We start from the raw sequence: 18,101 nt of genomic DNA, 5'->3' as shown, positions 1-18,101 counted from the left end.
GGGCAGCACTTAGCCTTGGGTGACTGCTGGCAGTTGACCTCTATCTTGCCTTCTCTAAGGGCCTTAAGCAGGAGGCAAGTGGTGTGGTGTGGGGAAAGGCAGGTCACTTTCCTGACAGGTGATCTCCTTTCTGGGAACACCAGCCACTAGGCCCTGCTGCCACACCTAATAATGGACCAGCCACGGTGCCAAGGGGTTCTGCAGGCCCTGCAATCTTTGCGGCTCCCCATTTCCCTGCCCCATTTCTCCCAGCTGGTCTCAAACAACGTGGAAAAACTCCTTAGTAGCAACCTAGGAGCAGTAGCGCGAAAGCACCAGCCACGGAAATAGGAATGCTTGCAAAATCGAAACCGAGTTCCAAGAATCTGGCTAGTCCCTTCTGGGCGGGACTAGATCTTTCAGCCGGGTGTGTAGCCACGCTGAAACCCGCCCCGCGTGGGGGCGGAAGTGGGGAGCCCGGGCTAGGGGTTCGGCAACCTCTCCGCCCCCTGCCAATACCACGCCCGGCTTATTTGCATTTAAAGAGAGAAGAACCAAGGAAAACAGTGGGCGGGCCAGGGCATGCCTTCCCACTGTGGCGATTGGAGCTCATGCCTGCCAATCAGATTACGGACGTCCCACCCTGTAACTGTGGAGTCCAGGGTGAAAGGGGTATGGGGGAGCTGCCCAGAGCCTGGAGAAGGGTAGTCAGTGCAGGAGAATGCTGTAGCTGTGGTGTTGGCTGCAGCAGGAGCCGTCGTGGCGGTGTTCTCAGCAGAGGCTCCAGCTCAGAGCGGAGCAACTCAGCAGACAATAACCGCTCTGGGAGCTGGACCTGGCAGGGTAAGCATTGCTCACAGCTAGGAGCCATCCTGCTGGAGGTCTAGTGCATCCCCGTGTGCTCTGTTCTGGTCGCCTGGAGGAGGGCATCAAGGGCCAGGCTGGTCAGAGTCCCGGTCTTTCGCTGCTCTTTCTTGGTACTCGCTTTTCGTACTGTCCAGTGAGGGGCCTAGAGGCGGTTAGTCTTTAGGGTACAGGCGATCGTGGCTGGGGGTGGGGTGGGAGGGCCGGAAGGCGGGCGGACTAGCCTGGGCTACGCCTCTAGGTTGTGAGGGGAGGCTGGGATGGGCCCATATGTGCTGTTGCGTGGTTTTGGGAGGGGCGCCTCTAGCTAGCACCCCAAGAATGTGTTTGCAGGCCGGGAACTCCTTAGCTTTGTTTGTAGTACATTTGCTGGAACAGCTGTTAGGCCGGTGCTGCTCACCCTCGAGGCCTTGCTGTGGCCCCTCCCCTCTGCGGTGCATCTCCTATGCCTCTCTGCAGAGGAAGCTGGCGCGCTAGCCAGGGCCAGACTGAGACTGGCTTTAGGGTAGGTTAAGATATCCACAGTCTGTTCCTCCTCAAGGGAGCACAGTTGGGTTTCTGAACTTCCCACTTATCCTTGGAACCTTGGTCCCGTGGTCCCAACCAGCCGCACCCCCTCCTGGGCCTCCAGTTCTCATTTGGCTCCCACCCCCATTGCAGGCGGGCTGGACCAGGAGCTCTCTTACTGGTCTTTGGGTTAGAGCTGCAAGGCCGCTTTGTTGCCGCCCCCAACACCCCCGCGCATCTCTTTTCCCTTGTAGGGCATAGGGCGCGTTTTTGTCTCCAGCCTTCGGTTTAAAATAGCAATGGGCACAATATTGTGGGGGTATTTCCGTACTAGAAGCGGAGGGGGCAGTCATCGTAGTAAAGAACACACGGTGTACGTAAGGCAGAGAAATCCTACAACTTCTCAGTTACTTAAAACACCCAGCCTGCCAGACTGCTGTCATTGTCTGCTGCAGACACCTCTGACACTGGTGACCGCCCAAAGGCGTGACTTCTTCTGAGCTCCCCTTTGAGGGGCTAAGCTTGCCAGATAAGCCATGGGTAGGGGGGAGGCAGAGGCGGCAGCCAGACTAATACTGCAGAACCATCCTCCCCCTAGCTGGAATCGCCTTGATAGGAGTCTGGACAGCCCTGTCCTCATACAAACCTCTTCTGCGGCTCTGGCCCGTCTGCCTTGGCAGCAATGGCGTGGACAGGACCCAGGGCACTGCATTGTTGGACTTCCTGCCCGAACCAGAGGAGATTTCAACAAATCCTATTCCCCAGGTGCAGTACCCCTCATGTGTTCTATGCTGCACCACTCTGGACTATTCGGGCATTCCTGAAGGATAAGAGAGGAGATTTGACTAAGGGACTTTGCAGGCTGGACATTTTTGGAGTTGGGCAATGAGATCCAGTAAATCTTTTACTTGGGAAGGTGAGCATGGAATCTACTTGATAGCAGCCAGGATTGCAGATACCAGACTATTGTTACCCCCTACCTATGTTTACCACACCTCAGCACAAACCTTTCCTTGCAGCTGGACTTTTATATCTCAGGTGTGGCTCTTTTCTGCTCTTACTTCAGCCCAGCAGCCAACTTTTCCACCCTCAGACACTCACCATACTCCTGTCCAAGTCCTTTTTAGGCCCCAGTTCTCAACCAACTTTTTCAGGTTGCTTCTTGATGACCAGCACTGTTTCTCGAAACTTCCTGTATAGGTAAGTTTCCCTAACTGCTTTCTTTCTCTCATGTAGATATCTAGGTTCTCTCAGAACCCGCAGGGGGGAAATAAATCTTAGACTTCAGCTATAACCCTCTCAGACCCTAGCATTATAAAGTAATTAATGAATGAATGTTCCAGAAGGACTTTCTTTTTCTTTTTCTCTTTTTCTTTTTCTTTCTTTCTTTTTTCTTTCTTTCTTTCTTTCTTTCTTTCTTTCTTTCTTTCTTTCTTTCTTTTTTTTTTTTTTGAGACAGGGTTTCCCTGTGTATCTTTGTGTAACCCAGGCTGGCCTCATACTCACAGAGATCCTCCTGGCTCTGCCTCCTGAGCGCTGGGATTAAAGGCATGCTCTACCACTGCCCGGCTCAGAAGGACTTTCTGTCTTTGTAGAGTTTTAGAAAACCCCTTTAGCCTTAGTTTGTTTGTCCCAATTCATGAAAGTTAAAGCCATGGTGCCCAAGGCTCAGATAGATATAGATATAGATTTAGATCTAGATCTAGATCTAGATATAGATATAGATATAGATACAATGCCTAATGTGGGTGGGAAGGGGGATTGGGTTACTACTACATTAAAAAAGAAAGTCATAATCAGTCCCCTCTATAATAACCTCAGGGTCTGGACTGCTCAAACCCTGGAGCTCTGTATACTTTTGGTTGCTGATTCATGAGTGTACAGGCAAACTGCCATGGAAGAGATCTATGTATGCAGTGGGGGTGTCATCTTGTAAAGCAGCTGGGAAGTACAGGAGTTTGGTAGAGAAAGACTGGACAGAATTAGAAATGAAAGGGAGTGGCTGGCAGGCAGGATGAGTCTGGTTGAGATGGCATAACTGGGAGGTACAAAAGAGGTAGGACCCAGTGGTGGGAATTTCCAAATACCGAACATTGGAATGATCATCTAACATTTTCAGCGGGGGATCATTGAACAATGGGTGACTAGGGTGTGTGTGTATGTGTGTGTGTGTGTGTGTGTGTGTGTGTCTAGTTTTTTATTTGTTTGGGGGAGGGCTTGGTTTTATTGTTGTTTTGAGACAGGGTCTCACTGGGTAGTTCCAGCTGGGCTGGAACTGCTTTGTAGGCCAGTGGCCTTGAACCCATTGACCCATTGACAGTTGCCTGTCTTGAATGTTAGGATTAAAGTGGAGTACCACCAGGACCAGCCCAAGAATGGAGGTTTTGAAAGGATTTTTAAATGGGGTCTTAGAAAGGGATTGAAAGCATCCTACAAGTCAGTTAGGTAAGAGGCCACCTCTAAATCTATAAATAGAACTGGGGACATGCTATCTCCAGAATGAAGTTCCACACTGTCAGCTTCCCTTTTGGCCTTTCATAGACAAGGTGGGGAGCAGGGAGGGCATCTCAGCCTAAATAGTTTCTTACAAAAGGCTAAGATATATCCTCCAGACCTCTTTTAACCCATTTTCTCTCAGCTCCATAGATCTTCGTGTGGAATAGCAGTTAAGATCCCTATGGTCATAGATATGCCCCAGAAAGCAAGAAAGGTGTGCTTAAGGTCACATAGTAATTTAAGGATAGGTTAGTGCTACTGTGTGGTAGCCCTTTATGCTGTGGCCCAAGGTCTCCGGCAGGCTCCACTCAATGCATGTCTTTGATGAACTACCTCCTCCTCCCACCAGCCCATTCCTCAAAAGTGAAGGCCCCCTGGGTTTATGTGGCAGTTGCATCATGGGAACTCCTTAGTCCTTTCATATTTTTTTTTTTTTTTTGCCTCTCAGTCTGCCAAATGTTGGGGGCTGGAAGTGTCAGGAGGAGAAAGGTATTTGGGAAAAGCTGACGCCTCAAGAACTATCATATTTACACTCAAAGTGTGTATGAAAGAAATGTCCCTGCTTCACTATTCTAGAGAAATAAGGGAATGGGAGAAACACTTGTCATGGCATGAGTTTGCTTGTAGAACCATTACTGTCTAGGGGTCCTGATCATGTTTTTTTTTCTCTACACAAATAATTAATCTTGAACACGCAGGTAGCAGTGGGGAAATTCTGGAAAACAGCAAACAGGAGCAGACAGAATCGGCCAGTAAAGAAATGTTTTTACTATGGGTAGTGAAACACACACAGACACACACACAGCAAGCATACAAAGGGAAAGACAGTTACCATACAGAGGGGACACCCAGGAAGCCTAAGCCCAGCACCTCCTGGAGGGCTTGTTTCTGTTTTTAAGTCTCTGAAGGGTCTTCCTTCCCTACTTTAGGATTGGTCAGTTTTGAGAAAGTCAAAGGACGGCTGATTGACCCACAACTGATGTGTAAACATGTCCTGATCTGGCCTTGAACTTGTTGAGCAAGTCTGTCAGCAGAGGGCCTCTGGCAGGAGAAAAAGGCTGCAAGGCTTTTGTTTTAAGCTGCCAGGCTTTGTCTCAGGTGAGGAGGGTGAGGAAGAAGCCAGCCATGTTGGAAGCTCACCATCTTTATTACCTAGCCATGGACCCCTCTGCCCATCTCTCTCCCTTTCAGGGAATATATGGAACTCCTGAATCCTAGTCCCTCAGAACCAAAGACAGAGAATGGGGTTCCAACTTTCTCCCTCACAGTTAGGCTACCTGAAACTGAAAAGGGAAACTCCTGATGTTATCAGTTTCTCTGCACAAATCCTGCTTAGGCAGATAAACTAGATGCTAAAGTTTTAGCCCCAAGAGGAAGTATTTCATAGCCTTTCTAAATAGATGGAGGAGGTGCAGCCTGTCTCTGATCTTCCTTTTGCTTGACTAGTATTGATACACTGGGAGGCTACATAGACATAGTACCAACCTTTGAGGAGACTCCAAGGGAGGGGCAAGTAAGTGGATCTCAAAGACCCTGTCTTGATTGTGAGCTGAGTCATGATCCTCAGGGGTGGGGTGTGCCTGAGTAGTGGAATACTTTCCTTGCACTTGGAGATAATGTGTTTGTTACCCCAGCACCAAAAACCAAACACCACAAAATTAAAACAGAAAAAAAAAAATTCATCAGGTAAGCTCATTTCTAATGAGAGGCTGTGTCTTGGTACCCTATCTTTTGTTTTTGTTTGTTTGTTTGTTTGTTTGTCCCCCCCCTCCCGGAGCTGAGGACCAAACCCAGGGCCTTACGCTTGCTAGGCAAGCACTCTACCACTGAGCTAACTCACCAACCGGGTAGCCTATCTTTTGAACTGACTAAAAGTCCTATATATTTGGAGCTGAGACTGTAGGGCAGAGAAGTAAGGCTGAAAACTTTCAAGGGGCATGCAGGAAAAGCAGGCATTGAAGGTCAGACAAAGGGGTTCGAACAGAAGACCTGTGTCATCTTCTGAGGACTCGGTGGCAGCTGAGGAACAACTAGAGAGAAGGTACCTTGATTGTAAGCAGTCTCCTTGAAAGGTCCCATTATGTAGTATCTGTTCCATGCATAGTAATTAGTTTGCCTCTGCACTGATCATCTTTAATCCATAACCACAATCCTGCAAGGTAGGTAATTTTTTTTTTCATTTCACAGATAAGGCATTTCTGTCTCAGAGAGATACTTTCTCAAATCATTTTGCCTGTAAGGGGTGAAACTGGCATTCCAGTTTCAGACTGACAAAACTCCAGCTGAATTAGAGTAGCACTAAACCAGCATCCCAAGCTCCTGCTCCATGATAGATGCCGTGACTATGAGACAGGGAGTCCTTGTGAGCAAGCTAAATGGACAGACTGAAGCCTGCCAGAAGGAAATAAGCAAGGATGAGTACATGCACAAGGCAGCTGAGGAGCTGGCGAGGGAAGCAGGGAAGCAATAGAAGGCCAGGCTTGGGATTTGTGCTGCATCTGGAGTTGATGTGTTGCTTTCTGGGAAGGAGCCTTCCCACAGCAGGGATGCTGCGAATTAGGAAAGGGTGGTTGCAGGAGTGGGTAAGAGGGACTCTTTCAACCACCTCCACTGTTCCACCCAAAGACCCAAACCACACCACGAAGAACTTGACCTCAGACCTAGTTGACAGGCTCTAGTAATGTACTACTCGAGTACTAGATAATCTCAGAGGTTATTATCTTTTTTTTTTTCTGTGTAACTACTCTGACTGTCCTGCAACCCACTTGAACTCACAGAGATCTGCCTGTTTCTGCCTCCCGAGTGCTGAGATTAAAGGCCTGTGCCACCACCGCCCGACTCAGAGAAGTCATTATCTTTAAGTAGCTCAAACTCTTCAAAATTGTCCACTTTGGCAGCTTTCTGTTTCAGCCCTTTTGGCACCTCAGACTTATCTCCAAAGGAAACAGAACAGAAGATACGTTTCATAATTTGAAAGTAGTGGTGCTAGCATTGCTGATGAGGAAAACAGGCTGAATAGGTAGCACCTGGATTCTCAAGTCATCAGGGTTGGGTTTTTGTTTGTTTGTTTGTTTGTTGGAATGTGCAGTAGCCAGCAAGGACAAGAATTCCTTCAGGAAAAGTTAAACTGAGCTGGGGCAGGGTAGAATAGGGAAAGAGAATGCTAGCTATTAGAGGTATGAAGGGAACTTTCACAATTCTCCTGGGCCACCTTTTTAAAAACCTATTTTATTAGTTCTTTGAAAATTTCATAAATGTGTTTTGATGGTGTTCACAACCCTCCTAGTTCTTTAATGGGGGCCCCTGTACAGTGAAGCACAGTGGCATGGGATTGAAACTCAAGAGGCCTGGAAGCTACTCAAGTTCTGCCATGATCTTATTAGTGACTTTAGATAAGTCTTTCCCATACGGTAGGCACAGATAACTTTTCTGTGACAAGGAGTTACCATTCCCCACCAGCAGGGATTAGTGGGTTGCTGATAAGAAATAGTGGGACAGGCGTAAAGGGAATGCTTTGTGTACTGGTAGGTACCCTAAGTCATTCAAAAATGTCCATTAATTGCCTTTCTTTTGATGGCATTTTTAGCTCAGTTTAAAATGTTAATTTTTCTGGTCTGGACTAAGGAACCTAGCTAGAATCTCCCAGATGATCTAGAGTTGCTTGCTGTCTGAACTTTAGAAGTTGGCCTGATGAGCAAGTTAAGCTTCTGCAGGCTAACTACAATCACCAGGGGAAACTGCCAAAGTTTCTGATACACCTGTAGAACTTTGGAGAACACTCTCGTCAACCCTGACTGGGGTAGATTTATTGCTAGAAATTGTCCAGTCATAGTTGGAATAAACATTAATACAATTTGCCATAATGTTTGAGCTTCTGCTGTGCGATGCATCTTATTTGGCACTTTACATGCATTGATTTTTGTTCCCACAATAGTCTCAGTAAGTAGGAATTCTCAATAGCCCCATTTCACAGTTGAGGAAATTGAGGGTCAGACAGGTTGGATATAACTTGCTGAATTTTCCCCAGTGTAGCATAGCTAATTCTAGTGAAGGACTGTCTGACTCTCTAGGGAAAGACACCCACCATTTTCACATCTTCCTTACCCTCTCTCCTTCAATATCCTGAGGGACTGGATACATTAGGAGTGGGGTTGTCTTCACAAAGACTGCTTGGAACAAGTCTGGAAACTCTAATGGGTAAAGGCCATGCCCCTGAAGCTATCCCCTTGTTTCTTCCCTGAACCCAGCCTTTCCTAAGTTTGCTAAGCTGGTCTCTTGAAGCTAGACTAAGAACAAAAACTGTAAAGGTTGGCCAGAAGCTGTTTCTTCCTCAGGAGAAGGGGTTCAGGCAGGTCTGTGACTGTTCTTCTACTTAGGAGCCAGCTTCAACTTGTCCCACAATGGCCTGAGGTTGGTTCTTGCATTTTCCACCGCAGCCTGTTCACTGCTGTAGTCACAGTGGGTGCAGCTAGTGGCCTCTATCAGGGAGCACTGAGTATCTTGGGAGGGTTCCCAAAAGCCTATCTGAAAAACAGCCAGCCACACTGACTGAATGTTGAGGAGCTCTGCATTTGGCAGGACCGCTTTCTTGGCAAGAGCTCTAAGGGAATCCAGTCCCAACCTAAGAGAGCTTCAGAGTTTGTCCTTTGGTCTTCCTTTTGTTTTGGGCCCCACTTCCCCTGAAAGGTTCTCCTTACCCTAGGTCAAGGAAGAATATCTGTTTTAGGAGGACAGTTTGGGGACCATGGTAGATTAATAAAGAGTATGATGAAGCCTTAGGATACAGGTAGCTAGGTAAGACCAGATTAGAGAGCTGCTAGTTATATGACAGTCCTATTGCACCCATTCAAGGGGTTCTGTGGAACACAGGCAGAGATCCTGTGAGCAGCTTTGGGGGGCATGGTTCTGGGAGGGAAAGGCAAGAGAGAGATAATGAGATATAGCATAGTTTTAAGATCCTTGCTTAGCAAAAATAATAACCTGGGGTCTGATTAAGAGGGAGGTCAATGAGATACTAGAATCTTTGTCCTAGGGTGAATGAGATATACCCCATAGTCTCAGGCATTGGGAGCTTTGGCTACAGCATTAAGTTTCCTGGTGAGTCTTTTCTCTTCAAACTATATATTTTGTATTTCCTCCGCCCCACTTGTTCTTTTTCACTGTAGACCAACATAACAGTCATTACTAATAACCATGCCAGAGACTCAATATTATGCTACCTTGAAATTTTCTTCACCAAAGAAATTAGTACATTACTCTCTAATATAGCCTCAGGCAAGTTCTTATGACAAGGGCAGAATACAGCCAGATTCTTTGCCAGAATAACACAGAAATGTCCTCTAGCCTAGTTGCTGTTGAAGTCTTTGCTTCCCTTTGAAACCTTTTGAGCCAAACTTCTAGAGCCTTCTTTGATCTCAACACTGTCTTCCAGTCTCAGCCCGTTAAGCTCCACTTACAGCATTCAACTACTTTTCTAGTCCAAAGTTAAAAAATCTTCCAGGTTCCTCAAAACAAAAGAAAACAAATGCATGTTCAGATTCTTAGCAGCACCAGCCCACTCTAACACCAGTTTCTGTCATAGTTACTTCTCTGTTGCTGTGATAAAACACCATGGCCAAAGCAAATTATAGAAGGAAGAGTTTAGTTTATGGTTCCAGAAGTTTAGAATCCATAATAATAGGGATAGCATAGGCAATAGTCAGCAGGCATGGCAGTAATAACAGGAAGCAGAGAGTTCACATGTTGAACCTCTCACACAGAAAGCAGAGAGAAAAAACTATAAATGGCACGGAGTCTTTATAAACTCTCAGAGCCTGCCTCCAGTGATGTACTTCCTCCAAAAAGCCTACACATCCTAAACCTCCCCAAATAGCTCAATAGTGTTCAGACATCTGAGTCTATGAGAGTTATTCTCATTCAAACCACTACTCTCCCTGGGCCTGAGAGTGTCTCCTGGCAGATGAGAGGGCTGCTGTGGTTTCTATTCTAGTCCTGTGGCCCAAAGCTGTGACAGCAAGTTGACAATGTAGATCAGTGGTTCTCAACCTATAGGTCGTGCCCCTTTTGGGGTTGGCTTATCGGATATCCTACATATCCGATATTTACATTATAATTCATAACAAATTTGAGTTATGAAGTAACAATGAAATAACTTTATGGTTAGGGGTCACCACAACATGAGGAACTGTATTAAAGGGTCACAGAATTAGGAAGGTGGAGAACCACTGATGTAGAGAGTGGTGATGAGTTGGCTTCTACCCCCATGTAGCATGCTGGCAAGGTCCAGAGAGACTGTCCTCCAGTGAGGATATCAAGTTTCTAGATTCTCGTCACCTAATCATTATTGCCAAGAACTGTTTGATTCAAATAGAATAAGTAATTCCCTTCGTGATTGGTAAAAACACATACCCCATGTAGATCACTGCCATTTCCATTCCTTAATGCTTGACAAAGCCCAGGCTGAATGCCTCTTCCTCCTCAAAGCATCTTTTCTTTCTTTCTTCCTTCCTTGCTTCCTTCCTTCCTTCCTCCCTCCCTTCTTTTCTTTCTTCCTTTCTTTCTCTCTTTCTCTTCCTCTATTTCTTTTTCTTTCTTCTCTTCCCCTTTCTTTTTCTTTCTCTCTCTCTTTTTCCAAGTTTTTCACTCTCTTTCTCTTTTTCCTCTCTCTTTTCTCATCTGTCAATCTACCTACCTATCTGTTCTTTGAGAATTTCATGCATGTATAAAATATATTTTGATCATGTCCACCATTACCTCCCCTCTCCTTCTGGACCCCTCTTCCATTTCCCTTACAGCTTCACACCCTCTTCTTTGTTTTCTATCCCAATGAGTCCAATTAGTGCTGCCCTGTGCATGTGGATGTAGGGCTGTCCACTGGACCATAGGAATCCACTAGGGGCCACACTCCTGAAGAAAACTGACTCCCTCCCCTGGCAGCCATCATTACCTGACAGTAGCTCTTCAGGTAGGGGAGAGAGTTCCTGGGTCTTTCCCTAATCTATGCTGAAATTTTGGCTGGTTTCATCTAGTGCAGGTCTTGTACATGCTGTCACAGATGCTGAGAGTTCATTTGTGTGACAGCCCTGTCATATCCAGAAAACACTTTGCAGTATCTCTCCATTACCTCTAGTTCTTACAGTATTTCTGCACTCTCTTCCATGATGATCCCTGAGTTTTGGGGTAGGAAATGTGATCCAGATTTACATTTAGGGCTGAGTCCTCCACAGTATCTTATTATCTGTGTATTGATCAGTTGTGAGTCTCTATATTAATTACTGTCTACTGCAAAAAGAAGCTCTAATGAGAGTTGAAAGTTCACTGATCTATGAGTACCAAGATAAGTACGTAGAAAGCAGTTTAGTATGAAATCCATTTAGCAAAATAATGGTAGTAGGTTCTCTCCTAAGGTCTATGGTCTTCCCCAGACATTGGTTTTTGGTCAAGACAACTTTTCTGAGCCCAGGCATTATTCTACCTTTTAAATTTATCTAAAGGCTCATTAAAGCCAGCCTGGGCTACACACCAAGCTCAAGGAGAGCCAGAACTATGTAGAGAGACCCTGTCTCAAAAAACAACAAACAAACAGAGGCTATTCTTTTTTTTTTTCATTTCTTTTTTGGTTTTTCGAGACAGGGTTTCTCTGTAGCTTTGAAGCCTGTCCTGGACTAGCTCTGTAGACCAGGTTGGTCTCGAACTCACCTGTCTCTGCCTCCCGAGTGCTGGGATTACAGACGTGCACTGCCACTGCCCAGCAGAGGCTATTCTTTAAGGCCTACATTATGCTGTTATCTTCAGACTTCTGTAGGTAAGATTCTCTCCCTACTAGTCTGTAAGCTCTCTAAAGCAAGGACTGAGAGTCCTCTTGGCTTGGCCTGATGCACTGACTGTAGTGTCGGTCACTTACTGAATGTTCAGAGAGGTTTAAAATAAAATATGAATTCCACATCGAGCAATACAATTTCATGTATAACTTCACTGCTGTTAGCCCCTTCCCCAATATCATAATGACAGTCCTATCAGTGTTTCAAGGCTAATGTGAAAAGATTAACACTATGAAAAGTAAGGAATTGAGATACAGGATGGACCCATATTCTTGTTACTACATGAGGCACAGAATTCTGGGTGATTGTATGCTTAGTGCTGAGGGTACTGTCTGTTACAGAGCTGAGTTTGTAGAGTATAATGAGAGAAATGGATAACCTGATTAAAGAGCAATTCATATATCTTCACTGAGAAGATCAGATGAGCTTTTCTCTCATCTCCAGACCAGAGATCATCTTACTCTGGTTGTTTAGCAAAGTGCTCTTAATGGAACTGGGGTTGCTGTGATGATTTAAGTGTGTCAAACTAGGTGAGTTACCAGACACAACCTTGTTTGGGAGATAGGAACCTAGGTGCTAGGAGAGGCTTGTCTAATGAAATTACAGGCTAGAGTATTGTTGCTAGTTCCTCTTCAGCCCCGGTGCTGGACTACAGTATCCTACTGCAGATAACTGCGTGGCTCATAGTTATGTGGCATCCAGTCACTGGACCAGTGTTCTGGCCACCTAGTCCTAGGAGTTCTTCAGTCTCTGTCCCTTCCTTTCTCCCTCTCCCTGGTTCTAGCTTCTTGCTCTCTCAATCCCAACAGCTGTTCTGTCTCCCTTTGCCACCCTAGATCTACAAAGAGGGATCAGAGAGAGGAGAGGATTCCTAAGGAGGGATGATTGGGTTTCTGCAGGCTCTTTAGTGCTTTAGCTGCCAGATGTTTACTGTCACTGGAAAACACTGGACTTGTCAGAGACCCAGGGAATAATGAGGTTGGTATAGAAGGTGGTTAACCCTTCTTTATATTCCACTTCTGTCGGCACTTGGATTAGGAAACCTTGACCAGAATGGTGCAGCTTACACCAAGTTTATTTATTTAAATAGCTCTTGATGGCCTGTATCTTAGGCTAGGAGCATAAATCATGTAGCGTTGTATGCTTTCAAGCTCCCTTTCTAGATAGAAAACTAGATGAGGAATAGAGTAGGATAAAATGTTTGCCGTGTGGTGCTACAGTAGGATCTGGTGGTTATGCTTGCCAAGGACAAAATTAAAATCTCTTGCCAGCAGGACAGTCAAAAGAGAGTCTGGTCCTGACCTCTCCCTGCTGCGGGATATCTTTCTGTACACTATGTACATATGTTGTTCCCATTGGTTAATAAATAAACTACTTTGGCCTGTGGTAAGGCAGCTTAGAGGCAGGTGGGAAATCCAAGGAGAGAGACAGGAAACAGAAAGGTGGAGTCCGGAGACACATGAGCCTGTCGCCCAAGGAGCAACATGCCAGCAGACTGGTAAAGCAATGGATCATGTGGCAAAACATAGATTAATAGAAATGGATTAAGATATAAGAGCTAGCTAGCAAGAGGCCTGCCATAGGCCCTACAGTTTCTAAATAATATTAAGCCTCTGAGTGATTATTTTATAAGCAGATGAGGGACTGTGGGGCCAGTCTCTACAAGGGCTTTAGGTACGTAGCTCTTGGTAAGCCTTTTGGACAGGGGATACTGAAGCCCAGAGGATATTTTTCCTGAGGCTTCCATGTCATTTTGCAGGTCCTACATGACAGCCCTGATCTGCAACTCATTGGTGTTTCTTCGCTGGGATCCAGAAAGTTTCCTGACCCTAACTCAATAAGTAATAAGCTTCCTTATAGACAATAGCACGATTGGGCTTTTGCACAGCTATAGTTGCCTCTGTCAGATCATCTCCCCGTACTTAACATCAGCCTAAAGGGAGTAGACTAGTGAGGAGGCAGCTAATGATAGCTGCCTATTGCTCAGTGTGGGGTTTTACTGTGGTGGGGCCCAGAAGAAGCCAGACCAGCAAACCAAACATATGACTAGATTAAGGTTTTACCAGTGTTTACTTATTTTCTCTCTGGTCCCATTCAATCCTTAGACAATAGCCACCCATAAAAACAAACCCAGCCTGTGTGCTTGCTCACCAGTGTCTGTCTCTGTCTTTGTCTCTCTTATCTCCCTCAGACCCAGCTGTGATGCTTCCTGACTGATCATGTTTTAACTCTACCTGGAATCCAAAGGCTGCATTTCCCGTTGAAGAGCTGTCGCCATCATGGAGACTCAAAAGGACGAAGCTGTTCAGATCAAGGGAGCATCAGCCTCTAGAGATACCCAAGACCAGGGAGCTGAAAAGGGAGCCAAGAACAAGACATCTGAGACAACAGAAGGACCAGCATCAGAGCCACCTTTATCAGGCCCAGGTAGGCTGAAGAAAACTGCCATGAAACTCTTTGGTGGCAAGAAGGGAATCTGTACTCTGCCTAGTTTCTTTGGGGGAGGACGAAGCAAAGGTTCTGGGAAAGGCAGCTCTAAGAAGGGTCTAAACAAGAGTAAGACCCACGATGGCCTGAGCGAAACAGTCCATGGCCCTGAAGATGTTGTCATTGAAGAAACAGGCCTCTCTCTACCTTTGTCCAAGTCACCTCAGTTTCCTAGCTCCCAGAGTGCCCACGGAGCTTTGGAGATAGGCTCTAAACACAAGACAACTGGGGCTGAAGCTGCAGAGAAAGCTGGAGTTGAAAAGGTACCCTCTGTGCAGAAGCCTAAGAAAGGCCTGAAAGGCTTTTTTAGCAGCATCCGCCGTCACCGTAAGAGCAAGGTTTCTGGGGCTGATCAAAATGGGCTAGGGGCAAAGGAACTTGAAGGAGTCAGAACCAGGTCTCATGAGCATGTGAGTTCAACCTCTCTGCCCAGCTCTGAGGAGATATTCCAAGCTGCTAGAAAGGAAAATGCCAAGCCCCAGCATACTCCCGAACCAACAATTTCTCCAGCACTAAAACATTTTTCACCAACTGCTGAGAAGACAGCCTGTAAAAATCCAGAAAAACTCACAAAGACCCGTGCCTCAGAGTTCATACAGTCCAAGCCTACTCCTGAAGCTAGTAGCCTCGAGGAGCCCCACACTTCAGAAACAGAAGAAAAGGTGCTGACTGGAGAAGTAAACCCACCCAATGGCCCTGGTGGGGATCAGCTAAGCCTCCTGTTTGGGGATGTCACATCCCTAAAAAGCTTTGACTCACTGACAGGTTGTGGTGACATTATAGCAGAACAAGATATGGACAGCATGACAGATAGCATGGCCTCTGGTGGCCAGAGGGCCAACCGAGATGGGACCAAGCGAAGCTCCTGCTTGGTGACCTACCAAGGAGGTGGGGAGGAGATGGCCTTGCCAGATGATGATGACAATGAGGAAGAAGAGGATGAGGAGGTAGAATTAGAGGATGAGGAAGAGGAGGTCAAAGATGGAGAGGAAGATGGTGACTTAGAGTATCTTTGGGCAAATGCCCAGATATATCCAAGATCTAATCTGAACCTGGGCTACCATACTGCTACATCCCCCAGCCACCAGGGCTACATGCTCATTGATCCAGTTCAGTCTTATCCTAGCCTAGGCCCTGGAGAACTTTTGACTCCTCAGAGTGACCAGCAAGAGTCTGCTCCCAATAGTGATGAAGGTTATTACGACTCTACCACACCAGGGTTTGAGGATGATTCAGGTGAGGCTCTGGGGCTTGTCCATAGGGATTGTCTACCCAGAGACAGCTATAGTGGTGATGCCCTATATGAATTCTATGAGCCAGATGACAGTGTTCAGAACTCCCCACCTGGGGATGACTGCCTTTATGACCTCCGTGGTCGCAGCTCCGAGATGTTTGGTTCTTTCTTGAATTTTGAACCCTTTTCTTCTCGGCCACCTGGAGCAATGGAAACAGAGGAAGAACGGCTAGTGACCATCCAGAAACAGTTACTATACTGGGAGCTTCGCCGGGAGCAGCTTGAGGCTCAAGAGGCATGTGCTAGAGAGGCTCATGCCAGGGAAGCCTATGCTCGAGATAACCACACTCGGGAATCTTACAGCAGAGATATCCGAACCCGAGAAACCCAGGCCCGAGAGGTTCATGCTCAAGAGGGTCGAGTCCGAGAGACTCAGGTCAGGCATGAGAAGCCTGTCTTGGAGTATCAGATGAGGCCCTTAGGCCCATCAGTGATGGGCCTCGTGGCAGGGAATTCAGGGGCTTCTCAGACTTCCCACCGGGGAACCACCTCAGCTTTCCCTGCCACTTCTAGCAGTGAACCAGACTGGCGGGATTTCCGCCCTCTGGAGAAGCGTTTTGAGGGCACTTGCTCCAAGAAAGATCAAAGTACGTGTCTGATGCAGCTCTTTCAGAGTGATGCCATGTTTGAGCCAGACATGCAAGAAGCAAATTTTGGCGGCTCTCCCAGGAGGGCCTACCCTAGTTACTCACCCCCTGAGGAGCCAGAGGAAGAAGAAGATGAGAAGGAAGGGAATGCCACTGTGAGTTTCTCACAGGCCTTAGTAGAGTTTACCAGCAATGGAAACCTTTTTTCCAGCATGTCTTGCAGTTCTGATTCTGATTCATCCTTCACTCAAAACCTCCCTGAGCTGCCGCCTATGGTCACCTTTGACATTGCTGATGTGGAACGGGATGGAGAAGGCAAGTGTGAAGAGAATCCTGAGTTCCACAATGATGACCTCACAGCCTCCTTGGAAGCTTTTGAGCTGGGTTATTACCACAAACATGCCTTCAACAGCTATCATAGTCGATTCTACCAAGGCCTGCCCTGGGGTGTTAGCAGCCTCCCTCGATACTTGGGGCTCCCTGGCATACACCCCCGACCTCCACCTGCTGCAATGGCACTCAATAGGAGAAGCCGTTCCCTTGACAATGCAGAGACCCTAGAGCTGGACCTCTCCAGTTCTCACCTAGCCCAGGGTTACTTGGAGTCTGATGAGCTACAGGCCCACCAGGAAGATTCAGATGAAGAAGGCGAAGAAGAAGAAGGAGAATGGGGCCGAGATAGTCCCTTGTCCCTCTACACTGAACCTCCAGGGGCCTATGACTGGCCTACCTGGGCTCACTGTCCTCTTCCATTGGAGCCAGACCCTGCTTGGATAAGCCCCAGTCAGTTGGATGAGCCTTTCAATCAGTCTTCATATGGGCAGGCACCCTGTTGCGTACCTCCTGTGGCAATGGCAATGTCAGTGCCAGGGCTCCCAAGGGCACCTGGAGACTCTCTGTCTCAGCTAGCTCGACCTTCACACCTACCCCTGCCCATGGGTCCTTGCTATAACCTTCAATCGCAGGCCTCCCAAAGTGTGAGGGCCAGGCCTCGGGATGTACTGCTGCCCGTAGATGAGCCCAGTTGCACCTCCATTTCTGGAGCCAACTCTCTGTCTCAAGCCAAGCCTGTAGGCATCACCCATGGTATCCCTCAGCTGCCCAGGGTGCGGCCTGAACCCCTTCAGCTTCAACCCAGTCACTACAGAGCTTCCAACCTTGACCTGTCGAAGGAGAGGGGAGAGCAAGGTGCCTCTTTCTCTACCAGCTACTCCACTGCCATGAATGGAAACCTAGCCAAGTAGTTATCAATTCCAGAGTGGAGACCTGAGCATGTGAATGGGGGTCAGGGGTTGGGCAGAGGGGTGGGGGTAGGAGTTGCTGTTTAACTTGAAAATCCCTTTGGCCAAGATAAACTCTTCTGAGTTTTCACTTTGTTTTCCCACCTCCCTCTGCCATCTTTGGCCAGGTTCAGCCCAAGTACATCTGCCTAGGGAAGCTGCTGCTTCTGTGCTCCGGTTTTTGCTTTGGGGTTTCTTCTGACCTATATAGGGCTTGAGATGCATCCTTATTGCAGGCTGAACCCCTCTTCTCTGGTCCCTTGTTGACAAATGAACCACTGATGAGCAGCCAATTTTTGCACTGACTCTCACCCAGAGATGGGAGGCTTTCTGGCTATTAGCAATATAAAGTTATGGTACATATCCTTCTTAACCTCTCTTCATCACATCAAATGACTATAACCCATCTATCCCAGTTAGTTATGTTTAGAGTGGGTCAAGTAGCATGTGTCTCCCTCCCTATTGCTGTGGACTTTGGTATTACAGCTAGATGATGTCCTTTTAACCTGGCCTGACATAGTCTAGATTGAAGACAAAAACACTAATCCCCATAGTGGAGTGAATAAATCTGTCTATATTCAAGCAGGATACAAAGATAGATTGTAGAAACAGCAGTGGGGTCTTGAGCTGTGGAATGATATCTTGTTTGTTTCTTAAGCCTGTGGCTGTTGCAGGCACTTTAGCACTTCCCCCCTTTTCCTGTAATTGAAATTCTCATAATCTCATCACAAGGAATGTAGTCTCTTAATTGAGATAAGGGAAGAGAAGCCACCTAAATTAGACTTGA

At 46.9% G+C, this 18,101-nt stretch overlaps 1 protein-coding gene across 1 annotated transcript; it reads left to right on the top strand.

Moving 5' to 3' along the window:
- Window positions 1-628: 628 nt before the first annotated feature.
- Window positions 629-17,324, top strand: Amer1 (APC membrane recruitment protein 1). The gene is made up of 2 exons (XM_036174511.1): window positions 629-822; window positions 13,858-17,324. The coding sequence occupies exon 2, from the start codon at window positions 13,946-13,948 to the stop codon at window positions 17,276-17,278; it is 3,333 nt and encodes a 1,110-aa protein (XP_036030404.1). The 5' UTR covers window positions 629-822; window positions 13,858-13,945; the 3' UTR covers window positions 17,279-17,324.
- The last annotated feature ends 777 nt before the right edge of the window (window positions 17,325-18,101 follow it).

The sequence above is a fragment of the Onychomys torridus genome, chromosome X (genome assembly GCF_903995425.1).
Source record: "Onychomys torridus chromosome X, mOncTor1.1, whole genome shotgun sequence".
In the NCBI taxonomy this organism is placed as follows: Eukaryota; Metazoa; Chordata; class Mammalia; order Rodentia; family Cricetidae; genus Onychomys; species Onychomys torridus.
This window is presented reverse-complemented; position numbering and strand designations above follow the sequence as displayed.